Source organism: Syngnathoides biaculeatus, chromosome 14, assembly GCF_019802595.1.
Source record: "Syngnathoides biaculeatus isolate LvHL_M chromosome 14, ASM1980259v1, whole genome shotgun sequence".
NCBI lineage: Eukaryota > Metazoa > Chordata > Actinopteri > Syngnathiformes > Syngnathidae > Syngnathoides > Syngnathoides biaculeatus.
In genome coordinates, this window is record NC_084653.1 from 6324047 (window position 1) to 6351768 (window position 27722).

At 42.1% G+C, this 27722-nt stretch overlaps 1 protein-coding gene across 4 annotated transcripts in view; it reads right to left on the reverse strand.

The window, feature by feature from the left end:
* LOC133511714 (diacylglycerol kinase beta) overlaps positions 1–27722 on the reverse strand; it is a 152174-nt gene that overhangs the window by 98459 nt on the left and 25993 nt on the right. For 3 of the 4 annotated variants that reach the window (XM_061840553.1, XM_061840554.1, XM_061840556.1), the window contains exons 4-13: positions 18735–18885; positions 16912–16974; positions 14671–14922; positions 10907–11059; positions 8786–8835; positions 8433–8507; positions 5442–5561; positions 1018–1135; positions 839–927; positions 194–310 (exon numbers count right to left, since the gene is read on the reverse strand). In XM_061840553.1, coding sequence (XP_061696537.1) covers positions 194–310; positions 839–927; positions 1018–1135; positions 5442–5561; positions 8433–8507; positions 8786–8835; positions 10907–11059; positions 14671–14922; positions 16912–16974; positions 18735–18885 — 1188 coding nt within the window. Of the gene's footprint in view, positions 1–193; positions 311–838; positions 928–1017; positions 1136–5441; positions 5562–8432; positions 8508–8785; positions 8836–10906; positions 11060–14670; positions 14923–16911; positions 16975–17136; positions 17212–18734; positions 18886–27722 lie in introns of those variants that run through there. The other variant, XM_061840555.1, reaches the window with a different exon arrangement.

The window sequence follows — 27722 nt, forward strand, 5'->3', positions numbered from 1 at the left end:
TGGTTTGTTGAAGGTGAAGGAATGTGATGTCAAGCAATGAGTCCAAATTCAGTCGGACTTTGGGTAACATTTTAATTGTTAACTTAACTGTCGATGTATCTAACAAGGTTATAGTCACAGAGTAATAAATATAAGAAAATAAAGCTAAAGTCCTTCACCTTTAAAATATTCACATCCATCCGTCGTTACTCACAGTGATCTGACACCACACACAGTGGAGGCCGGTCAGGCCTTGGTAACACTTGATGCTCCTGTGACATCGGTCGCACTTGGTTGGGGAGTTGCCCTCTATCCACACGTGCTGCATAGCCTACACACACAAAGTCAATCAGAGCTACCATAGAATTTTCAGGAACATGTAAATATGTGTCATTGTACTTCCGGGTGGCGCAAAAGTAACTCAAAACTGCTGACTTGGACTGATATTTGTGGCTTGGCGTTGCACACAGATATACCTCCAAATGGTGTCATTGTTTTCCAAATTCCATCAAAGTAAATCCAAATGACTCCAGCTTTGGTGAGGAGGATGAATCGAATGAACGTCGTAAATAGCTCTCAGAGAAGCTCGGAAGGCGTGGTAGCCACTTTGAAAAGGACTGGGAATTAAACCTCCGTCATCAGGGTATGTGGAAGGCGAATGTAAAATACAGAAATTTCCTCAATTGCTCTGCTTTGGTTAAATGATGCATTGTATAAGGGTTGCTTTACCAGTGGTTCCATCAGAGAAAGCCAGTCTCTTGCCACCCGGAAGGTACAGTATAGTATAGTATAGTATAGTATGACGTCATGGTGAAAAGAGCTATAGTCACTATGTGTGTGTGTGTGCCTTTGTGCTCACGTTGGTGTGCCTGCGAGACTTGGCGTAGGTGCTGATGCAGGTGGCGATGTCTTTGGACACACAGCGCTCGTGCACCGTGTACTTGCATACTACCGCGCCCAAAGAAAAAAAAAAAAACTTTAGTGACAACTTACATGTAGTGTGCATGTACATGAGCATGGTCAGAGCTACCCACTCACAGGAGCAGCAGAGGCCCTGCTTGCGCACGCCCAGGAGCATCGTGTGACAAAAGTTACAATAGGCCGGTTTGTTGAAGTGCTTGAGGCGCCAAACGTGCTGGCCGTCTTCCTGCACATTCTAGTGGGAGAAAAAGAAGTGGTTACTTTTTGCATATACACAACAAATAAATGACTAACTTTGAAATGTACACTCTAGGAAAAACACCAGGATGTAGAATTGAATGTGGAAATCCATCCGTCCATTTTCTGTACAACTTATCCTCACTAGGGTCAGAGGTGGGGTAGACTCTGAACTGGTTCGCCAGCCAATCGCGGTCCACATATATAAAAAAAAATGTTTGCAGTCACACCTAAGGGGAATTTAGTCTTAGTAGAGGAAACCGGAGTACCCAGAGAAAGCCCACACAGGAATGGGGAGAAGTTGGACCCCCAGATAGGTGGGGTCGGGATTTGAACTACAGTCCTCAGAACTGTGAGGCAGACATGGCAACCAGTCATTCACTGTGCCAATAAATTTAGAAATGTTGTACAATTTAAATGTAAAATCTATTGACAAAGGCTGACTACATATTTCTTACTATCCAACAACATTTTTATTAATCATTAATTACTATGCTACATGCTGTTGCATCCTGTATGGAATTTTTAAACAGCTAACCTCTAAATTCTAGGTGCTTTTCCACCAACCAGCCTGGAAACATTTGATTTCCTGGCAGCAAAATCTGATGATCCCTCATTACATAGTTTGGGTTGCTCAAGCAAATAACCCTGATATTGTTCGTTAATGACACCTACCGGATCTTAAAAAAAAAAAAATACTGGTATTTCAAGCTCTCAGTGTCGTGTTTTATATCTTCAATATAAATTTCAAATACTTTTGATACCTTTAAAACCAAACCCTTTATCCACGTGAGCCAACTACATCTGACTAATTGGCATTGCCAATCCAAGGTGAGAGTTTTATTCAATAAATCAGAATATATTAATTCCATTTACTGTAGTGACAAGTTTAAATAGTCTGTGCAATAGAAACTTGCATGTGGCTATCTTATTCTTCTTCTTTTCCTTTCGGCTTGTCCCGTTAGGGGTCGCCACAGCGTGTCATCTTTTTCCATCTTACCCTATCTTCTGCATCTTCCTCTCTAACCCCAACTGCCCTCATGTCTTCCCTCACCACATCCATAAACCTTCTCTTTGGTCTTCCTCTTGCTCTTTTGCCTGGGAGCTCCATCCTCAGCATCCTTCTACCAATATACTCACTCTCTCGCCTCTGAACATGTCCAAACCATCGAAGTCTGCTCTCTTGAATCTTGTCTCCAAAACATCCAACTTTGGCTGTCCCTCTAATGAGCTCATTTCTAATTCTATCCAACCTGGTCACTCCGAGCGAGAACCTCAACATCTTCATTTCTGCCACCTCCATTTCTGCTTCCTGTTGTTTCTTCAGTGCCACCGTCTCCAATCCGTACATCATGGCCGGCCTCACCACTGTTTTGTAAACGTTGCCCTTCATCCTAGCAGAGACTCTTCTGTCACATAACACACCAGACACCTTTCGCCAGCTGTTCCAACCTGCTTGGACCCGTTTCTTAACTTCCTTACCACACTCACCATTGCTCTGGATTGTTGACCCTAAATATTTGAAGTCGTCCACCCTCGCTATCTCTTCTCCCTGTAGCCTCACTCTTCCCTCTCCACTTTTCTCATTCACGCACATATATTCTGTTTTACTTCGGCTAATCTTCATTCCTCTCCTTTCCAGTGCATGTCTCCATCTTTCTAATTGCTCCTCTGCATGCTCCCTGCTTTCACTGCATATCACAATATCATCTGTGAACATCATGGTCCAAGGGGATTCCAGTCTAACCTCATCTGTCAGCCTATCCATTACCACTACAAACAGGATGGGGCTCAGAGCTGATCCCTGATGCAGTCCCACCTCCACCTTAAATTCCTCTGTCACACCTAAGGCACACCTCACCATTGTTCTGCTGCCATCATACATGTCCTGTACTATTTTAACATACTTCTCTGCCACACCAGACTTACGCATGCAGTAACACAGTTCCTCTCTTGGTACTCTGTCATAGGCTTTCTCTAGATCCACAAAGACACAATGTAGCTCCTTCTAACCTTCTCTGTACTTTTCCACTAGCATCCTCAAGGCAAATAATGCATCTGTAGTACTCTTTCTAGGCATGAAACCATACTGTTGCTCGCAGATACTTACTTCTGTCCTGAGTGTAGCTTCCACTACTCTTTCCCATAACTTCATTGTGTGGGTCATCAACATTATTCCTCTGTAGTTCCCACAGCTTTGAACATCCCCTTTGTTCTTAAAAATGGGAACAAGAACACTTTTCCTCCATTCTTCAGGCATCTTTTCGCCCGCTGTTCTGTTGAATAAGCCATCTCTCCAAATTGCTTCCATACCTCTACCGGTATGTCATCAGGACCAACTGCCTTTCCATTTTTCATCCTTTGTAGTGCCTTTTTGACTTCCCCTTTAGTAATCATTTCCACTTCCTGGTCCTTCACTCTTGCCTCTTCAACTCTTCCTTCTCTCTCATTTTCTTCATTCATCAATGTCTCAAAGTATTCTTTCCATCTATTTAGCACACTACTGGCACCAGTCAACACATTTCCATCTCTATCCTTAATCACCCTTACCTGCTGCACATCCTTCCCATCTCTATCCCTCTGTCTGGCCAACCTGTAGAGATCCTTTTCTCCTTCTTTCATGTCCAACCTGGTGTACATGTCTTCATATGCCTCTTGTTTAGCCTTTGCCACCTCTACCTTTGCCCTACGTCGCATCTCGATGTACTCCTTTCGCCTCTCCTCAGTCCTCTCAGTATCCCACTTCTTCTTCGCTAATCTCTTTCCTTGTATGACTCCTTGTATTTTGGGGTTCCACCACCAAGTCTCCTTCTCCCCTTTCCTACCAAAAGACACACCTAGTACTCTCCTGCCAGTCTCTCTGATTACCTTGGCTGTCGTTGTCCAGTCTTCCGGGAGCTTCTGCTGTCCATCGAGAGCCTGTCTTACCTCTTTCCGAAAGGCCGCACAACATTCTTCCTTTCTCAGCTTCCACCACATGGTTCTCTGCTCTACCTTTGTCTTCTTAATCTTTCTACCCACCACCAGAGTCATCCTACACGCTACCATCCTATGCTGTCGAGCTACACTCTCCCCTACCACTACTTTACAGTCAGTTACCTCCTTCAGATTACATCATCTGCACAAAATATTATCTACCTGCGTGGTTCTACCTCCGCTCTTGTAGGTCACTATATGTTCCTCCCTCTTCTGGAAATAAGTGTTCACTACAGCCATCTCCATCCTTTTTGCAAAGTCCACCACCATCTGTCCCTCAAAGTTCCTTTCCTGGATGCCGTACTTACCCATCACTTCTTCATCGCCCCTGTTTCCTTTAACAATATGTCCATTACAATCTGCACCAATCACAACTCTCTCGCTGTCTGGGATGCACAGAACTACTTCATCTAGTTCCTTCCAGAATTTCTCTTTCAACTCTAGGTCACATCCTACCTGTGGGGCATAGCCGCTAACCACATTATACATAACACCCTCAATTTCAAATTTTAGTCTCATCACTCGATCTGATACTCTTTTCACCTCCAAGACATTCTTAGCCAGCTCTTCCTTTAAAATAACCCCTACTCCATTTCTCTTCCCATCTACTCCGTGGTAGAATAATTTAAACCCTGCTCCTAAACTTCTAGCCTTACTACCTTTCCACCTGCTCTCTTGGATGCACAGAATATCAACCTTTCTCCTAATCATCATGTCAATCAACTCCTGAGCTTTTCCTGTCATAGTCCCAACATTCAAAGTCGCTACACTCAGTTGTAGGCTCTGTGCATTCCTCTTTTTATTCTGACGATGGATCCGGTTTCCTCCTCTTCTTTGTCTTCGACCCACAGTTGCTGAATTTCCACCGATGCCCTGCAGGTTAGCAGTGACGGGGGCGGGCGTTGTTAACCCGGGCCACGACCGATCCGGTATGGGATTCTTTAGATGAACGCTCATATTTGTTTGGCACAGTTTTTACGCCGGATGCCCTTCCTGACGCAACCCTCTGCATTTATCCGGGCTTGGGACCGGCCTACAGATTGCACTGGTTTGTCCCCCCATAGGGCTGCATTTTGCATGTGCCTATAAATCTTATATTTATAGGGTATAGTGGAACTACATTACAGTTTTTTTCTTTGGGTCTGAGTCAAATTGGTGCTAATTTCTAAATATCAAGGTGACACATGTTTACACCTTGGCAGAGGTCTCTTTTGTCTCATCAGTTCATATGTTCGCTTAAACTCCCATGATATTACATCATTAAGACTTTAAAGACATTTGTAGATATCCTTTTTTGGGCAAAAAATCTGAGAAATGTGGACACAAACCGCGTCCATGCCGAGCAGAACCAGTAAGGGGATGGTGGTCAGGCCTCCTCGGATCCACTCTTCCAGGGTGACTGTGCCATCCCGGTCGTAGTCAATCTCCTCCATCATTTCCTTCAGAATCTACAATAGCACAGGCAGAAATACTGAGACACACTTTCTCCCCCAAATTAGACAAGGTTAGTTGAGATTTTAGCATACACAGTAGTACATAGTACATAGTATACATAAAACATAGCGTAACAAATGAAAATTTGCAGAATTTGGTGCTCAAACCAAATTTTCTGCAGAAATGGGGACGCTCTGGGTGTCTAAGGAGAGGGGTCAAAAATTATTCCAGTGAGGGTCACACATGGAAAAATGGAAGGTGTTTATGATATATGCTAAAACCCATCCAATATCCTGTCGGTCAGGGGTTGCCAACCTTTTTGAAATGTTGCACTTCTTTGTACTCGTTACTGATGAGGGCTTCCAGCTTGAATTCTACCTTGTAGCATTTATATTTAAATTTATATCGTGCATGCATGAGCTGATCATCCTCACGATGGTCGCAGGAGTGCCAGAACCTATCCCAGCCATCATCAGGCCGGAGGCGCGATACACCCTGAACTGGTTGCCGCCAATCACAGGGCACATGGCGACCGACAACAATCGCACTCACAATCACACCTAACGACTCCAAAAAATGAGGGTACTCTGAACTATTTGGTGCATGGGCACAAACAACAGTCATGACCCGTCCCCCCACCCAAAGGCGGAAGGAAGCTACCCTCTCATTCAATGGCGTGGGCCGCAACATACAGGCACCAAGCCGGGGGGCAATAACTATACCCAAACTTGTTCTGAGGCTCTCACCGTGGGCAACTCTTGAGTGGAAGCGAATCCACCCCTTCTCAAGAGGACTTGTACTAGAGTCCAAGCAGTGTGTCGAGGCGAGCCCGGCTGAATCTAGTCGGAACTTTTCGACCTCACACACCAGTTTGGGCTCCTTCCCTGCCAGAAAGATGACATTCCATGTCCTAGAGCCAGTTTATGTTTCCGTGGATCGGATCGCTAAGGTCCCTGCCTTCGGCCACCGCCCAGCTCACACTGCACCTGACCCCTATGCCCCTTCCCATAGCTGGTGTGCCCATGGGAAGGGGGGGGGGCACATTACCCTACTACTACTATGCCCGTCCTATAAGGAGCACAAAGGAGCAATTTACACTGCATTTTAAGATTATTTAATTTGTTTTAAAATATTCAAATGATCTCGCCCCAACTTACCTCTCTGAGCTGCTTCAGCTGCCCCTTCACTCCTACCTGGTGCCCCAAAATCAGCTTACCAGACGCTCTTAGATGTACCGAGGACTAGATGGAGGTTCGGATAAAACTTCTGCTAAATAGAATATTAGGCCAGCACACCCCACCCCCTCCACTATCTAGCTTTAAAACTCCATGTGCAGCAGTGATTGTTTTAAACTGCTCCATAAATTAATTTCAGTTGAGTTGAGTTGTAATGATTTGGGTTGAGTTGAGTTGAAGAATAGCATTGAGTACAAAAAGAAAAAGTGTGATGACAATGGAATGCGTCCAACTGCTCGCTACAGTAGTAGCAATACAAAAATGGTAAGTTTATTCAGTAACATACATACACTAATTTGCTGAATACATAATTTTTTCGCTTTGTGATTTCATGCATTATGCACTCACACACCGGTAGTAGGTAGTAATCTACTTGTACAGTCACAGCTGCCCTGGAGCAGTCTGACGGAAGTGTGGCTGTCATTCTGGGCCAAAGGCCCCTCCAATCATCACCAAACATCTAACCACATTCATGCCTAGGCAATTAACATCAATCCTAGATTATAAGACGCACCTCATTATGAGCCTAAACCAGCACATTTTGAAAGGAAAAAACATTTTGTACATACATAAACTGTACCTGTCTATAAGCCGCATGTGGCCACATTGAAACATGACATATTTACAAAGACGGTACACAGAAAGAGATTTCATAGTTTTAATAATATACCTTAACTTTTCTTTCCCAACAGTGCCTGTGACGTGGCACTAACAATACGGTAGTAACACAGCACTAACAGAGCAGGGTAAAAAAAACATACTGGCAAAAGTTACCAAGATGCACCAGTAACACAGCAGCAACACGGTTCCGGCCATCTGCTTTTATTACCCCTGAAAGCTTTTTTCGTCTTTTTACATTCCTCCAGTTCTTCCCTCTGCCGTATCAAGCATCTCACCATCGATTCATTTATGCCAAGTTTATGTGCAGCAGCTCTCTTTCTTTCTTTATCGGCCAGCTCGATTGCTTTTAACTTGAAAGCTGCGTCATATGCATTTCTTCTTGCATTTTCCACGATGAGATTCTGTTCATGCTAATTTTATTCATGCACAAACCGCGAAGTTACATTAAACTCGCGTCTTCCTCGACACATATATACCACCTGTATCACTCTTATGTTTTCTGCTTGAGCGCCCTTGGTGGCCGTTGAAAAAAAATGCATAAATTAGCTCCATCATTGCATAAACCACAGGGTTCAAAGGGTGTGACAAAAGTCGCGGCTTATAGTCCGGAAATTACGGAAGCTTTTTCCCAGTGATACAACGACATTATGGCAGGGATATGAACCGAATGAACTACGAACCTCCAGTTGCAGAGCATAATCCTATCCACTGCACCATGCCTAATGACTAGTGTTAAAATAACCAAAAAGGGACACTATATTTTACCTATACTTAACTGTAGTTTGCGGTATTGGTATACAGTAGGTTTTAGGATGGTGACAGTCTAATAGTTATTTTGATCTGCGAAATGTTGTTTTGAAATTCAAACAACTTGGAAGTCAACCAGTATCACAGAATGAATTGTGAGCCACTTAATTCAACTGAAGTACAGTGAAGTTCCCTTGTCGCCTACTATACACCTACATAATCAACCACTTTGTAGTTATTTACTTGAAGTGTGGTTATAAATGTGGGTGCTCTGCTGCTCACCGGCCGTAGTTCTGTTGAATCCCACTCCAGATACTCGGCGACATGTACCATTTGATTGATGATGCGGTCCAGCTCCTACCAAAGATCCCAAATAGGACAAAGCAAGGCAGTGTGGCACATGCATCAGAACCCCCGACGTCCAAACATGATATAAAGACATGCTACCACGTCCATACGAGTTGCAATGTTTTGTTTATGCCTCGGAATCTGGCTGGCATTAAAACAGACTGACTGTTACAAACAATCTTAATGTAAACATGCCGCCTGCCAAACAGCTTCTATTCTTAGCCCAATGGGTAAGTCAGGATAACGGAAAGAAAATGGAAAGATGAGGAAGATAGTGGGGAACTCACCGAACTGTCCAGTACGCCGTTGCCGTCCGTGTCGTACAGCCGGAACATGACTGGAAGGGATTTGAAGAGAGCACTCATGATTGCTTCAACAGTCAGGAATGGAGTTCACATGGGTGAATATTCCCTCAACTAAATGAAAACAAAGTCTTCTAACTGCAACAAAGTCAAGTGGGGCATTTGCATGATAGCATGCACCCTGATATATACAGCAAACCCCTGCATATCCGCTAATTAACCATTGCAATATTTTACCCGGGAATCTAACCACTGTTATTCCCTGAAAAACTCTCCTCTTTCTTGTTTTTGTGGTCAAGCCAAAGAAATAAACGTTGAACCCGGTCAGCATCTTGAGGTATCTTGTGATAAGGAATTACACACAGGTAAAGTGAGTTGAAGAGTTTCCTCTAGACAACAGTTGTGATTTGCTGGCATCTTGTGGCTTCCGAGGACTCCTTCACCTTGACAGGATACCTCAGTGTTGGTGTCCACCAGCACCATGACAGGCCCCGACCACCTTAATGCCACAGCTTCAGTCGTCCGTCTCATCAATGGAGGCACAGAACATGGTCCACTTGGACTCAAAGTTCCCCATGTCCCTCAGAAGGTGAGCAGAGTTCTTTTGGAGGAGGGAGTTGAAACTCTTTCTGACGGGATTCTGACAGACATTCCCAAGAGATACCCTCACTGTAGGTTTGGGTCTGCCAGATTGAACCAACATCTTCCCCCACCTTCGGAGCCAACTCACCACCAGGTGGTGATCAGCTGACATCTCTGCCCTGCTCTTGAAGACATGCAGTTGCAAGTCCAATGACAGAACCACAAAGTTGATGTGGACAGCCTTATGCTTGAAAATTGTGTTCATTATAGACAATCCATGATGAGCACAGAAGTCCAGTAACAGAACACCACTCTGGTTTGGGATAAGGAAGGCAGTGGGGTTCCCAATCATCAATATCCAATTCTTGTATTCATCATTGGAGTTCACGGAGCCGTCCTTTGTATGGTCCCTTACCTAGGACCTTTTTGCCGTAGATCGGACCAGGGGTGTGGGATAAACAAACCCCTCGACCTCGATAAAGAATGGGAGAAGGAGGGGAGAATGTAAAGAGACTCACTTCAACATATTAGAAACAGATTTACTGGATGTTGTAGGAATGATCTTATATTGCATAGGGATTAGCATTTATTTTGACTGTTCTCACTCCAGTGTTGTGTGTTTCCTTGACAAGAACTATGAGATGTGCATCGTTCCATTATAAAACTTTTTAATTTGGTTAAAACTCCATCTTAAATTGCGCGTGTGTTTTTCACAGGTTTGTAACTTGAACTTTATGTTTGTGTCTTCTTTCTTTGACTATTTCTTGCCATGCAGTACAGCAGAGGCCCAAATTGTCAAGGCCACAACAATAGTGTACTACATAGCCCATCTACACATTGTTGTTGGTGCCATATGTGTGTGTGTATATATTATATTATATATATCCATCCATCCTTTTTCTTTTCCGCTTATCCTCACAAGGGTCAAGGGGAGTGCTGGAGCCTATCCCAGCTGTCAAAGGGCAGGAGGCAGGGTACACCCCGAACTGGTTGCCAGCCAATCGCAGGGGACATAGAGTGAAACAGTCGCACTCACAATCACACCTAGGGGCAATTTAGAGTGTCCATGTTTTTGGGGTGTGGGGGGAAACTGGAGTGCCTGGAGAAAACCTACAAAGGCACGAGGAGAACATTCAAACTCCACACAGCCGAGGCTGGGATTGAGAAGTTGACAAGTACAGAACATCAGGTGACGTGTTATGAACATTTACCACTGATTTGCGTATTTGGCGTAAAAATTGTGCCAAACATATATATGCGTTCATATGAGATGATACGCTGTGGCGACCCTGAAAGGGACAAGCCGAAAGAAAGACACATCACTGATTTGCTGTGCCTTTGGTACCTGGGCCTTCAGTAGAGCCTTAATGATCGAATCCCCCTATCAACCACCACCATTATAGAGTTTAATATATTAATGTGCATAGATCATGAAAGACATGATGAACTGTAAGAGTCTTGCTAGCTGGCCTTTTGATGCGAATTAGAGATCTGATTCATTCTGTCCTCATGCCTGTCACTCACACTCCAGCTTGTCCTCTGGCGTGCCACGCTCCAACAGAGAAAGGTAGCAGACGATGTCCTTAAGGAAGACCACCTGTGGCAATGACTGAGGAGATCCTTTGTGGAGCGCTGGGCTCCTCTGCAGCGACAAATGCTTCTCAGAGCGACTTCTCTCTGTCAATGTTATTTTGACATCAGTCAACATATCAAACAGTGAGTGTTGAACCACAGTTGTACAATCACATTATTAGTGTTATAAAAGTACATTTTGCTTAATACAGATCTACAGATCTAATTGTATGTGTACAAGAACATATTTTTGTTAAGATTTTTCCCGTGTGTCTACAGGAAGTTAAACTAGGTTAATGACACTACAATACATAGAATACATAATTACTAAAACATCTCCATGTCATCTTTATCAATATCTTTCTGCCCTGCCTCTCTATGTAGTGTGCAACCAAAAATTTAACCAAGAATCTAAATTAACCCCCCCCAAAAGATAATGAATATTAGTACAATTATATGAAATGAAAATTGATTTGTCCAAAGAACAGAGATGAATAAATTAGAATTTAAAGCATTGAACAGGGTTAGTTAGTTAGGTTATTTGGAACCCACGAAGCTCTCGTCCTCTGCACCCGTGCAATCCATTTTTCACAACGAACAGGGTCTCTTTCAGACTTATGAAGGGTAATTCCATTCTCCCGAGTGTTCAAGCAATGTTCACCAATGCAATGAGCCCGCATTTTGGCTAACACGAAGGAACAACGAGCTCGCTTCTCGGAGGTAAAACGAATGGAAACAAACAAGTCCACTAGGGGGCGCCTCTGTCCTGTACGTCACTTCCCGCTTCTTCTCGAAAACAAATCCCTCGAGAGGATTTTCATGGCGGGAGTTACAAAAAGCTGTATATGTCAAAATCATGTTTTGTGGTGAAAAAACACATGGGGCCATATTGGCTGTGGGTTTTTCATTAATAATATACCAAAAATCATCCGTTTGACGACACTTGAGCTTTGAATGAACGTATTGTCCCGAGCACAAATGACCACCACCACACATTTTTCCTCATTTTTGTTCCTATATTACAGGTGTCACAATGTGGTCACCGTAGTAACGAGTGTATCTGTTACAAGTTAAACCCCCGCGATCGGAAAAGACGGGATGCAGTGGTATCGCCATGCAATATTTTATTGCAGTAGCCTGACAGTGCATTCATGAAAGCCCAAATTTGTCTTTTAGTCTGAGGCAGGCATTACAAGTTGTCTGTATCAAATGTGTTGTCTGTCGCTCTCGGCCGACATGTTTAAAAAAAAATAAAATATTGGATTTTAGATATTTACAGTAGGATGTCACAGGACACACAAGGATAATTAGCCCATCTGAGGCCATTTACATCGTTAGCATAAACCGAAGCTGACTTAAGTTAAAGGTCAGGTTTCATCCCTATAAACATTCTAAAATAGATATTTTAATTCTAAAATACATATAACATTATTCACTTCAATGTCTATATGAGAAAATAAATTTGAGCAGAGAGGGCGTCATCCATGCGCAAAATTGCATCATTCTACAACATCCAAGTGGTCGCCATATTGACTGCATCCAGTCCGTGACGTCACCCCGGACAATGAAAACACTCGGTGCACCCTAACTATGGAAGCTGAACATGCCCCTTCTGACACGGAAGTTATTTTCGAAAAGGAGAACACCACACAACCGAGTGAAGTTACCAGGGCAATATAACACTATTGTTTCGAGCCATATTCAGATGATATGCGATCACGCCCAAACTGCATCCTGTCCGATCCAATCCCGTGGCGGAGATGAGCCATTGCAGCTCATCGCAGCCGGCCGGTGTGGCTTGTGACAGGGCCGAGCGGTGCTGCTTTAGTCACAGTCGAGCCGGAGCGATTTATGCGCGCACGCGACTGAGTAACGCATTCTCGGCTGGGTTCTTCAGAGCCGCCCCCGTCGCAAAGCCCGACGCGCAGCCTTCGCAGAAGCTGTGACCGCCCAACGCGGCGCCTCAGCCAGTGTGGCTGAGTTTCGGCTCCCGTGGTGGCATATAAGGAGGAGGTGGACCCTTGCTATGTTGCTTTTAGGGGTATGTTCAAAGTTGCCGCAGTACTCGATGAACACTATCGAGACATTGTTGGCTGGCCGACGTGCACATCGACACATTTCACACGCGGTGCACCCTAACTATGTGAGACGAACATGCCCCTTCTGACACGGAAGCTATTTTCGAAAAGGAGAACACCACACAACCGAGTGAAGTTACCGGGGCAATATTACACTATTGTTTCGAGCCCTCGGGGCAATATTACACTATTGTTTCGAGCCATATTCAGATGATATGCAATCACGGCCAAACTGCATCCCCGTCCGATCCACTTCCGCGGCGGAGATCGTGGCTCATCGCAGCTGGCCGGTGTGGATCATTTTCGGTGCCGAGGTGGCTTATCACGGAACCGACCCAGGCTGCTTTCGGGTGTTGTTCATAGCCACTGCAGTATATGATGAACAACACTGTCGAGCCGGGGCGCTTCACGGTGTTGTAGTCGCACGCAGCTGAGTGCGGCATTGTTGGCAGCGTTCTTCAGACCCACCGCTGTCAACGAACCTGAAGCCTGCGCGATGCGACGCAGCAGCCTTCGCTGGCGAGCCCGACGCCGTCTGACGAGCACATCAACACATTTAGCACGCCTGTCATATATACGCGGATCTTTTGTTATGTTATGAGAGACCGATTACGTGGTCAACCGCAAACTATTATTTTTTCTTAGTAGCTGTATACACACCTACCTGTCATTTGGAACCCACGAAGCTCTCGTCCTTTGCACCTATGGAATCCATTTTTCATGACGAACCAGGTCTCTTGCAAACTTATGAAGGGTAAATCCATCCTTCCGAGTGTTCAAGCAATGTCCAGCAATGCAACGAGCCGGCATTTTGGCTAACACGAAGGAACAACGAGCTACCTTCCCGGAGGTAAAACTAATAGAAACAAACGAGTCCACTTGAGGGCGTCCTGCCATGTACGTCACTTCCTGCTTCTTCTCGAAAACAAATCCCCCGAGAGGATTTTCATGGCCGGAGTTACAAAAAGCTCTATATGTCAAAATCATGTTTTGTGGTAAAAAAAAAAACAACAAAAAACGCATGAGTCCATGTCGGCTGCTGTTTTTTCAATAATAACATACTAAAAATCATGCATTTCATGACTGTGGCCCTTTAAAGCTTTTTATGTGGGTTTGTTTTATGTTTACTTTGGTATTACGCTTTAACTGTGAGAGACATTAAACAGCACGATGCCAATTTTTCAAAGAATTGTTTAAAATCTGCTATTCTGCTTTAGATGAGTTCACTGTCACCATACAGCCCTCGTGTCTCAGTTTTTTGCTTTCAAGTCAAAGAAATAAATTAACAAACCCAACGATGACTTGTATCTTGAGAAACTATATATGGTTGCTGACAACCACAGTGTATCCAACTTTACATATCTTGGAGTTTCTCATACATTCCAATGCACAAGTGGATAAAAATCCAACTATCCAACCATCCATCCATTTTCCTTGCCACTTTCCCTCACAAGGGTCGCGGAAGCGCTGGAGCCTATCCCAGCTGTCAACAGGCAGGAGGCGGGCTACACCCTGAACTGGTTGCCAACCATTCGCAGGGCACAAAAATCCAATTATTAGTGGAAAATAAATTCAAAACACATTGAGACAGTTGCTCTACAATTGACTAAAAATTGGTAGATAAGTTGCCTGGCTTACCTGGTGAGAGTTTCGGGGGCGAGACTGGCGATCGGGCGGGACCAGCGTTGGGGGTCAAGGTGTTATTGTTGCTTTGGAAAGGCTTGACCTGGCTACACGGAGAGCGATGAGGCCCCCCGGGTGTGTGTGCCCCGGTTCGGGACCTCTGCGAGGAGGAGCGAGATGACGATGGTGAGGTGGTGGCCCCAGTACCGCAGGCAAGCTCCGGCGTATGTCGACCCATCGCCGAAAGGATGCTCTTACCATTCATGCCTTGGACACAAAAGGAAGGAATTATTTATACAAGGAATAAAGTTGAACCTCTGAGGTTAAACATGAGCCTTTAGTTGACTCGAAGCAATGTTTCCTGTGCGAAAATTATCTGTTGCTGGTTCATACGCCATCCCTTTTTAATTTCTTGAGTCACATTTTAACATTCCAAAGTGCCACAGAAGTGTAAATATGAGTTCTACTCTGTAACTAGTAAGCTATAAAAGCGATAAAATACTCAAATGGGATGATGCGTATGTTGATGTTTGAGTGTTACTGTTTTGTTCCTCATGTTAGAGAAAACTAAACAAACTAATAATAGTGATTATTTAGACACTGTTTACAATGTAGGAGATGTTTCCTTTAACCTCAGTTGTGATACAACTGTCAAAATTAATCACTCTAAAACTAAAATAAAACAATTTATGAGCTATGCACCTGACATACAGTTCCAGTATATCTAGCAGTTTCTCCAGATGACTACAGTTCAATTGAGGGTTTGTTTCACTGTCTAAAACTTAATAATAAATAATTGGATAAGCCAAAAATTTAATCTTTAATCAAAACAAAAAGACTGAGACAATTGTTTTTGGCAGGAAAGAAAAGAGAATTGATGTTAGTAAATACTCTTGAAAAAATCAATACAAGTCTCAAACTGTGGTATACTGAACGATTTCGACCTGACTTACAAGAGACATATGAAACCAATTTCTTAAACTGCCTTCTACGAGCCAAACAGCATATCCAGAGTGAAGGCTTGCATGTGTCAAGGAGACCAGGGGACGCACATCCATGCTTTTAGCTCAAGTAGACTTGATTATCGTAATGGTCTTTTGAATGAAATCCCCAAAAAGACCATTAAACAGCTGCAGCTCCTTTAGAAAGTTGCAGCTCAAGTTCTGATCAGAACAGAGGTCAGAGCACATTACTCTACTCCAATTCTAACATCTATATACTGGCTTCCAGTTGGCTTGAGAATAGATATTAAAGTTCTTCTACTGGTCTATAAATCACTAAACTGTTTATATCCTGAATACATGAAAAAAATGTTTATGGAAGATAAAGTCAATAGTTGAGCACAGAATCCAAAGCAAATATGGTGAAGCAGTAGTTAGCTGTAATGTTGCACACAAACAGAATTGCCCACAGTGTTGTCAGTCCCAAGTGTGAACATTTTTAAACCAAGCATAAAGAACTCTTTTTTTTCTCATGCTTTTTACAGTATTTCCACTTCTAAATGATATTTCTTGCACTGTACGCTGCTTTTATTGAACTGTTATTTTTTTGTTTTGTTTTTGTTTTAAATGTTTCCAAGCATTTTTTTCTTTGTTTGTACATGTATTTAATCATGCAAAGCACAGTGGGTTACCTTGTGTATGATTTGCACTATATAAATAAATTTGCTTTGCTTTGCTTTACTTCAGGCCAGGCCTTACGTTTGACACATTGTTTTGACATACTACTACACACAGCACATTTTAAGGATATCAGATGAGTTTTACTACGCTATGTGAGAAAGGGTGTGTCACCTGTGTGAAATAAAGAGCATTTTAGTTTTGTGTGCATATTGTAATCCTGATATTTTTTTTTTGGAGGGGGGGGATGCTATCATCTTGCATTTGATAAGTGCAGAAAGTGAAGCTTATACTTGAAAAAAAGTGTTTCGGAAAAGCAAAATGTGTCACGCTAACACACTTGATTCACACTCAACACGTTTTGGGCATTTGACTTTAGAGTTTCACAAATAACGAATAAAGGAGGTAAACGTTGGTTAGGTTAAAACAAAGGAACACAATACAAAAGTATCGCATAGAAAAGAAACTCAATGGGGACTCTGAGCCAGGTGAAGTTACAACACTTGGCTTCACAAATGCATTGCACAAGGTAAAAAAAAAATTAAATAAAATAAAACAAATCACCCATCAACACAACAAGCAGTGGTAGAGAGGGCGCCAGCAGTAAACTAGGACACAACGGAAGTTCTGCTAGTACCTGTGATGGGGGCACAGGCCACCTCGGTGTGAATTGAGATACCAGCATCAATGGAGCAGGACTCTTTGGGAAAGAAACACATTGAGTAGGAATAAGACAACGTTGATGCAGGACTGACGGCGCTTAGTTCTGATCCTTGACCTTGTCTTCTACCGTAATTACAGCAAGATTAGGGAAACGTTTAACATTCACATAATGGTCGCCTAAATGAAAGCAACGTTGTACCTTGAATACGATACCTTTCTTCTTTACATGAGAACACCGGAGATGGATACCGCTAATGAAAATGGCAAACTTGATCCCTCCCTAGCCGTTTCTTTACAGTTTACCAAACACCAGGTGGCAGTGCAGGCCTAAAAAAAAAACCTGTCCCTCCATTTTTTTTTTTACATCACTTCTCCTCATTGGGGTCTTGGCTAAACTCAAGCCTGTTCTGTTTGTGACTTTGAGAAAGACACCCTGGAATGGTTGCCAACTAGTCGCAGGGCAGATACAGAAAAACAAATATTCACACCAACGGACAATTTAGAATCCTCAACACAGAAGGAAAAGAGAGCGCCCAGAGGAACCCGAAACTCTGGCTGTCAGGCAGCTGTGATAATCACTCCCAACAACTTGAGATACTATTTGAATGTATCCATTCATCCGTTTTGTACAGTGTTTGTCCTCATTAGGGTCACGGGTTACCAGGAGGTGATCTCAGCAAAAATATTTGAAGGTTAAAAGGTGGGGACCAGTGTATATATACAGCGAGAGCCAATCACTCTTATATTCACACGTTTGGCTAATTTAGTCTTCAATTACCCAGCATGCATGTTTGTTCATTGAGGAAAGGGAAACGTGCAAAGTCCACACAGGCAAGTCAGAGCTTGGATTTTAAATCAGAACCTCAGAAATGGTGTGTTGTAACTAATGTGTTGTAGCCACACCTGCACCGTGTTGCCACCTGAAACAACTGTCCCCGCCCTCCACATACACACCCCTAAAAATCTGCTCGACCTATTTATAATTTACATGATATGTAGCATTGCCTATTATTCACATTGGCAAAATCCATATAAAATAGCAATATGAAACAAAAAAATTAAGAAATTACAATAGTTATAGTTTTAATTGTACATGGATAAGTTATTTATTGTTTATTTAGTCATAAAATGATCAATATTATTGAATATATTTTTACAACAAATTTATTAGCGTAGCATGCAGCAAAAATGAATAATAATAATGAACTGGGCAGCATAGTGGATCAGCTGGAAAGCATTGGCCTCACAGTTCTGAGGTCCTGGGTTAAATCCCTGACTGGCCTGTGTGGAGTTTCCATGTTCTCCCCGTGCCTGCGTAGGTTTTCTCCGGGAACTCCGGTTTCCTCCCACAACCCAAAAACATGCAACATACACTCTAAATTGCCCCAGGATACACCCTGAACTGGTCATCAGCCAAATCGTAGGGCACATATTGACAAATTAGTATTCACACTCAAATTAAAACCTTTGTAGAATTTACAGTCTTCAATGACCAAACATGCATGCTTTTGAAATGTGGGTTGAGCGCAGAGCACCAAGGGCTGAGATTTGAAACCACAAGCTTAGAGCTGGGAGGCCGACATGCTAACTACCGATCTACTGTGCTTCTGAATTGTTGAAATAATTATTGTAGAAATATAGTTTTTTTTTCTTCATTGTACTTACTTTGAAAAGTTTCTTTTATGACAGTGTAGTAACACTCATTTGGAACCTCCACTTACATACATGATGAGTAAATACTGTCCCTTTCCAAGTTAAGCGTTGAACACTGAGTATTACTGCATTTAAGTAGCTCACCTAGTAAGCTTTCTGCTGCTCGACAATGGTTAGGCGAGGTGCCACCCGTTTTGCTCTTGAAGGAGGTGAAGAGGTGCTTACACAGGTCATCCGGGATGTCGTTCTGCAGGTAGGTGGCCATGAAGAGCTGGAAGCCCTCATAGTCGATTGGCTGCACGAGGGGGACAAGAAGAGCTTAATTCAATTTGCTTCATGTCACCAAAAAGTCCTAAAAAAACGGTACTTAGCATCTGTGAAAGAAAGATAACTGATTGAAACAATAGCAACACAATGAGCAATTGTTGCCAAACAGAGCTTTGGCTAAGAAAAACAGAAAAACATATAAATGTGCCTGTGGTGAAAGTAAACTGCACTATATGGACCCAAGTATCGAGAGGCATCAGTTAATTAACTTATCAATTGTGGGTTGGATTTGGCCGCTTCTTGCCTCTTCATTTTATTAAAGCCAGTATTTCAAATGTACGCTTCCAACTTTGTGCAAACAGTTTAGGAAAACCTGTTCTCTGTACAGACTGTAAAAAAGTGAGGTCTAAAATGGCTCTGTTGCATTAGTACAGTGTGGAAGAACAAGCCCAAAAGACATATAGATATGTCTATATCGTGTGTGAGTGGAATTCCTCAGGAAAGTGTTTTAGGTCCTTTCATCTCCTCCACAAATTGTACTATCGCCACTTTTACTTTATGAGGTTATCCCTATACCTTTGACCATATAGCGTATGAGTGGAATAACTCAGGGTATGTTTTAAGACCATTCTATTCTATGTACTTTTATCATTCTAGGTGGAGTCTATCACAATGCTGTTGTCAATTTGGGGCATATTGTTGAGTTTCACTATTAGTGCAGTCCTACAATGCCATTGTACTGTATCGTGTGGTATACAGTATGACAATAATGACCCAGCAGCACAAAGAACAATTGAAATTAGGTTAGAATTGTTGCCTTCATGACAATGAATACTTAAACACATACACATGCACAGACAGCTGATAATTGTTGTCAGTGTGCCACGGCGGTGCACAATCTTAATGCTACTCAATGCACCGTCAATCTTTGCATGTATTGGACCAGTAAAGGCAACCCCTTACTGCCACTCAAATCTGCTCTCGGGTGACGGTGAACAGCATGTTGTGAATGTTGAGAGCAAACGTACATGCGGCACGCTGACATACATACAGCATGCATCACCTGGGCCAAGCCTTACTTTGTTTAGAACATCGCGCTGCTGTGTTAGGTGTAGCCGTAAAAAAGATCACAAGGAAGGAAGGAAGGAAGGAAGAAGGAAGGAAGGATTCAAGAGTCATTCGTCTCCTTTCCCTTAAGTATTTTAAATCACCTCATCTACTCAATGCATATTTCATATAAGGATGTCAAAAAGTCAAAATCTGAAAAGAAATGTTCACAACAACAAATTTGAAACAATTTGACCAAACCAGAAGAATGGCCAAAGCCTGCTGTACAAGGGCAAAATATAAATGAAGGAATATTTAAAAATCTGTAACCGAAGATCTGCTTTGGAAGACTTTAGAAAACTTTATTCACAACTAATTTGACATCAGCCGTCCTGTGTTAAGTGACATTCAGATTCAACAGCATTTTTGCTGTGACACCGTTTCATAGTCACTGTAGCCTGAAAGTATTTTCCCCCTTTCAAGTCCGGTCCAAAAACAGCTTGTGGTTGATTTTTACTTTGAAAATCCAATCATCAATGTCGCTCAGTGCATTTTCACACTTTCCACATGACAGTTTCGTCCAGTAGCCCAGAAAGTGGCATCCAAAGTGATATAATCAAAAAGAATAGTAGTAGTAATAGTTCCTGTCTGAAGTCTAAAGAAGACAAAGGCAGACTGAAATTGTCTGTTGAGGTGTTTTACAGCAGTGGTTCTTAAACTCATTGGAGGAATTGAACCCAGCAAATTTAACAAACCCATTTAGAGAATCATTCTGAATTGGAAAATAAAATACAGTTTATCTCAAATGCAAAACAGCTGTATGTTTTATTAGTGCACAAAATGAACCACACTTGTTAGAAACAGTCACTTTCTTAAAAAATCAACACCACATGAATCTCATAAAACAAAAACAAAAAAAATTTAAAACAACTAAACTCAACGAAAATTGTACATGATTGTGATTTTGCTGTGAGCTTTCACCTTTATAAGTTCCATTGTCATATTTTCACAGCGAAGTTTGTTCCTTTTCATTTTCTTTTTTTGTTGTCTTCAGTCCTCAAAAAGATTGCCCGCTTACATTCATCCAGTGCAAGCTTGTCCATATTTGGAAGTGGTTGTTTTGCAGACTATCAGGAGGGACCATGTTTGGTTTTCCTGCTTGTACGTCTATTGCTGTCATAGCTATGAACCATAGCTAGCTACGACACAAGCTAACACTTTTCTCCTACTCGCCTACTACTTTGAGCACATGCAAGGACGATGACAAAAAAAATATGAAGGTTGTGAAAATCGGCTGTGAAGTACAAAAGCTCATATTGATTTTCAATGTAATTGCATTGCCTAAAATGGGAACTTTGGCCCCATCAACGTAGCCCCTTCGTGGCCATGTCACTTATAGCTTCTACAGTGTGCTGCCATAGCTCGTTTTCTAGTCATGCCTATGATTTTCTGTCGACACTTTGAAATCACTTCACCTACCCCTCTCCTATTAGATGGGGCATCTGATGCAGCAGTACTGCACTCAAGTAGAATATTTCAACTCAAGTGTACCTTTGACATAATACCAAATAAAGACTATTTTTAAAAAATCAACATGACATGACACAGCTGTCTGTCGTCGCACCCTCAAAGAACATACGCAATGAATTTGTTGGATGACTGTGCACTGGTAGTACCTATAATTATAAGATTCGCCGTAACTTCATCAGTTTTGTTTTTTTTTTTTTTTTGTGCTACTAGCCAAAACTCGAATTATGTGGGAATATCAAAAACGCCATCGTTTGAGTGAAAAGAGAGAAATAGAAAAGGAAGATTCACCAATGCACTTTAAGCCATGAATGGAACAGGACAAATAGTCAATCACTCAAATACAAAATGAAAATACTTGCAAGGAGTACTGAGAACACTACACTGCTATTCGGAAAATGGTGGTGTTTTGAGGGAGGGGATGGTACTAATTAATGACATTTCCATTAATTTCAGTGGGGAACACAAAAACAAAACAAAATGAATTAAACTCATAAATCCAAGGCCTGCAGTGTTTAATAAGCTTTAAGAGGAGAAAACCACATTAGTGGTATTTTTGCTGTGTGTTTCAATTAAATGTTATTGAGTGAGTGCTATGATAGCAGGCATGAAAACATCAAAAGGGCCAACTGTTGTAGACCAAAAAAGGTAAAGCAGATCAGGTTTTGCACCTTAAGATTTGGAATGGAAACAAGCAGCTGCGCAGTGGGTTTAGACCCCCGTCATTCATGAAACATCCTCCCCGCGGCTTGCCGCTGTTGGTTTAACCCCACCAGCTCCCAAAGAGACCACCACCCCCACTCTTCTTTCCTTTTTTGGTAAAACCAACCAGAAGACTTTAATTTGCCATGCATTGTGCGATAAGTGCACAGCACAAACACAGACACACAGAGACAACTGTTACAGCAGAAACCAAAGAAGATGTGGTGATTATTTCCATAGATGATAGTTTGAACATCAACATTGGTTTGTGGACATTGCCTCTTTTTCACTTTTTGGAACTAGTTTATGAACAGGAAGTCTGACAGTATTAGGTCTGACAGTAACTGGCGCAAATGTATGTTAAGCCAATCGCAAACGAGCGACATGGCTCTTCGGTGAAGTCGATTAGCACCATCAGTCTATTGACGTGCTGCAAAGAAAAACTGTCATGGGTTTCAAGGCTATCATATTTTTTACTGAACCCCCCACCCCCCAATCTACGGTGGCTCGCAGGTAGAAATCATAGCACAATGGTCACTGATATTTTACAAACGAAGTAAAAGAATCATTATCAATTTATGCCATTTTGAAATAATGCCGTTTTTGAATAAAGGGATAACTATTATCAAATGTGTTTTCCCCCATTTCCCGTCAAGTAATCAAAAAATAATTGACAGATGAATCGATGAACGCGGCAGTGTGGTGCAGCTGGTAAAGCGTTGACCTCAACGTTCTGAAGTCCTGGGTTCAATCCCAGACCCGCCTGTGTGGAGTTTGCATGTTCTCCCCATGCCTGCGTGGCTTTTCTCTGGGCACTCCGGTTTTCTCCCACAACCCAAAAACATGCAACATTAATTGGACATTCGAGATTGCCCCTAGGTGTGATTGTGAGTGTGGCTGTATGTCTCTATGGGCCCTGCAACTGGCAGACAGTTCAGGGTGGACCCCGCCTTCTGCCCGTTGACAGCTGGGATAGGCTCCAGCACTCCCCGCAACCCGTGTGAGGATAAGCGGCAAAGAAAATGAATGGATGGATGAATGAATCGATGATTCAAATAATCACTATTTGCAGCAATATACTGTGCACTTTTTTATTGATTATTTTCTTGTTTCACATAAAATGAGCAATCTCCAATGTTATAAAAAGTCGTGAAATTTTGACAACTTACAGAAGATAGTAGATCTATAAACTGTATGTACCTTTAATAAAACAATTTCCACATCCATCTTGAAAGTCTCAAATGACTCATGACACCATAGAAACTAAAGTGGGATCTTTTCAGAATAAAAGTGCAATTAATCCCCCTGCTTTGTAAATGTATATAGGCAAATAGACAGAGTAAAATAAAAAATAGAAGACAAAATAAATGTATTATGTCTATTAAGAACCAGAGGTTGCTAATAATGTGCTATCTTTACTCTTTTTTACTCAAGTTAAATCATCCATAAACTGTACTTGTCAGAGTACTTTAACTGCACTGAACTTTTTATTTTTACTTGAGTTTTGTGAGGAAGGCTCAACAAGCTGTTCGCTACTATTATTCGCCATCCATGCGTGTGCATGTCTATTTTTAGACTCCATCTTCGACTTCCACATATGGCACCTGCAGGGCCAATCAAGCGTGAACACGGCCGAGCGAGCGGGGAGCTAGCTCACAGCTCCGCCACTCGGCAGAACTCAATATTATTTACAGCCGCATGTTCAAATCTGTTAGTAGTAGTAAGTATTCCTCCGTCTTCCCGATTAACCGATACTGCTATTTCTTCATCAGATGAGGATAAATCCGAAAAATCAACGCTGGGCATAATGGTGTCCCATGTAATCGAGCGTTTGGAATGGCACATAACACGTCACACCCGCGCACGTATGTCATGTGACTCACGGAAATGATGGCGCACTGGAAAATTCGTAATTGTGAATAAAATTCTCTTCAAAACACTATTAAATGAGAGAGGATTTAACATCACATTAGAGAGAGAGAGTACATATTACATGACCTCTTGGATACATTGTTACTCCAAACCACCGGAATTTCCCTTTAATGGTGAAAGTTTAACCAGCAAGTCACTGATGGTGACGTGGTGTACACACCTGACTTTGCTGTGGGCAGTGTGGGATCAATTCACTCTCAGTGATGGTGTTGATATGTGCCCTGCGAATGACTGGCGACCAGTTAAAGGTGTAGTCTGCCTTTTGCCCGATATTTGTTGGGATAGGCTGCCACTCCCATGAACCTTGCGAGGATACGCGGCTTGGAAAATTGTAAATGTTTAACCGCCAGAATTAATTCATTGTCTTACCATGACAAAGATTGAGCCAATTATCCAGTGATTTCTCTATCGTAAATTTCACTGTGACTGCACAACAAGTGGTGAGCTGGCTTCATCGCTATGTTTGTAACTCAAGCAGCATGGTTCACGATGGATCACATGTGATGGTGCAGGAAAATCATGTGGATGCGTAAACGGCATTATTTTACCCACTCGTCAGTTTCAAAGAGACATGATCCAAATGAACTCCAACAGCCCCTTTGCTCATTTCCCCTTCTTTTAGGAAGAAGACAGATGACAGCTCCTTTGTCGCCAATTCACACACCACAGTGGAAGCGATGACTCATCCACACACGCGCAACCAAATTGATGGATGACAGAAAGTCAGCCATTGTGACGCCAGGTGAGCCCATGTGGCTGTAAAGTCTGTCTGGGCCACACACATTCTAAGGAAGCTCTCATGTCATGCATCAAGACAAAGGCAGAACAGAAAAAATGTCAGAAAAGCAGAAATAATCTTGACAAAAATGACTGAAGTGTTGATTGATCTGCATTGTAACACATGGTGTTCAATAAAGCTAATGCGTGATTATGACAATTCAGTAGTAAATGAACCTGAGGTTCAGTGGTGGGTAGAAATGAAGTACAAATACTTCAGAACTGTACTTAATTAGATTTTTCAAGCACTGTATTTGCTCTTTACATATTTCTTACTCAGACTTTTTTTTATGAGTTATGTGCTTTATAAACATGGAATTGTCAAAATAGACTTTTGCAGATGATAGCAAAACACAAAGTACTCGAGAGCGGGAAAGTCAACTTGGTTTAAAATCTTGATTGAGAGGGATCTTGTGGTCTTATAAGGCTGAAAAGAGTAGGACAGGAGCGGCACAGAGGAATGTTAAACAGTACGTTAACAACGACAGCAACGGATTCGCAAAAGCAAGATAATCCCCGCAACCTGATTTAAAAGAAATGTTTGATGTTGTCGGCTATAAGAATCATTTGTGGTAAATGCATTGCTCATAATGTCTTGATGTTTGAAAATATCAAGTCATTGGGAAAAATACATACAGGTAAGATTTCTTTCTTTCGATGTCAACATCACCAAATTTAGCTTCTTTTTTGTTTGGTTGTTAATAAATTTTAATAAATAATTTAACTAATAAATTTTAGAACATGTTGTTTTGATAGCATTAAACTCAAGCCATCTCTAGCTACCGCTGAAAAAACGGGGTGCAACACAGCAATATTCCTTTTTTCTTCTATTTATGAGCACTATGTAAGTTAATTAAAGCAGGAAATTACTTTGTTTGCGGATATTTTTTTTCTTTCATTCTGTTCTCAATGTGGTATTGTTTTTACGTGCCAACCGTACCGTGGACCCTCGTTATTCACAGGGGAATGGGACCAGGCCAGACCGTCGAAAGCAAAAATCAAATTGCACTGTAATTGTTGTACTGAAAAAAAAATATATATATATATATATATATCGTTAAACCACAAATAAGGGGTAAGAATATGGATATGATACGCTATGATATGGATGGATAATCTGCTCATAAGCATTTCAGGGGTTGTTTCAAAATCACACCCCGTGCTACAAAAAAAAAATAATAATAATAATAAATTCGTAAAAAGTTGATCAAATTGGGATTTAAAAAAAACATGAGGAGGTCAATTTCCAGAGTATTTCGATTCTAACAAGTGTACGGTGGAACCTCGGTTTACAAATTAAATTTCTTGGGTGTAACTTGAAACATTCTTATGATGAGGTTATTTTTACCTTTCAAATGAATGGAAATGCTTTTCATCCCTTCCAGTGGCCAAATTAAATTACATTTACCATTTTTGATCGGTGTTATTAAAAATATACTGTACTATAGAAATAAGTGAAAAGACACTATTGTGAAGAAAAAAAAAAAAACAACACTGCATACAGTAAATATGGAATGCAGCCCTATGAGTCCACAAGCCAGTGCAATCTGTAGGCCCGTCCCAAGCCCAGATAAATACAGAGGGTTGTGTCAGGAAGGACATCCAGCGTAAAACCGTGCCACACAAATATGAGCGTTCATTTAAAGAAGACCATACCGGATCGGTCGTGGCCCATGTTAAGAACGTCTGCCCCCGGCACTGTTAACCTGCACGGCGTTGGTTGAAATTCAGCTACTGTCGAAGAGAAAGAAGGGGAGGAAAGCGGATTTGTTGGCAGAAGAAAAAGAGGACTGCACCGGGCCTACAACTGAGTGTAGGTACTTTGAATGTTGGGACGATGACAGGAAAATCTTAGGAGTCGGTTGACATGATGATTAGGAGATTAGGTTGCTATATTGTGCACCCAAGAGTACAGGTGGAAAGGTAGTTAAGATAGAGTTTTAGGAAGAGGGTTTAAAGTATTTTACCATGGAGGAGATGGGAAGAGAAATGCAGTAGGGGTTAATTTATAGGAAGATCTGGCTAAGAATGTCTTGGTGGTGTAAAGAGTATCAGATCGAGTGATGAGGCCTAAATTGGAAGTTGAAGTTGTTTTGTATAATGTGATAAGCGGCTATCCCCCAAAGGTAGGCTGTCACCTAGAGTTAAAAGAGAAATTTTGGAAGCAACTAGAAGATGTAGTTCTGAGCATCCCAGATAGAGAGAGAGTTGTGATTGCTGCAGATTGTAAAGGACATGTTGGTGAAGGAAACGGGCAACGAAGAAGTGATGTTAAAGTACGGCATCCAGGAAAGGAACATTGAGGGACAGATGGTGGTGTACTCTCCAAAAAGGATGGAAATTGCAGTAGTGAACACTTTTTACCAAAAGAGGCAGGAACATAAAGTGACCTACTAGAGCGGAGGGAGAATCACGCAGGTGGATTATATTTTGTGCAATCTAATCTGAAGGTTAATGACTGTATGGTAGTGGTAGGGAAGAGTGTAGCTCGACAGCATAGGATAATGGTGTGTAGGATGACTCTGGTGGTGGGTAGGAAGATTAAGATGACAAAGGTAGAGCAGAGAACCATGCGGTGGAAGCTGAGAAAGGGAGACTGTTCTGCGGCCTTTCGGGAAAAGGTGATACAGTCTCTCGATGGACAGGAGGAGCTGTCGGAAGACTGGACAGGCAGGAGAGTACTTGGTGTGTCTTCTGGTCGGAAATTGGAGAAGGAGACTTGGTGGTGGAACCCCAAAATACAGAAAGTCATACAACGAAAGAGATTAGCGAAGAAGAAGTGGTAAACTGAGGGGACTGAGGAGAGGTGAAAGGAACAAATTGTTAGTTAGAAAGGCTATTGCCTTTTTAAAAATCTTCTTCTTCTTTCATCTTTTTCTC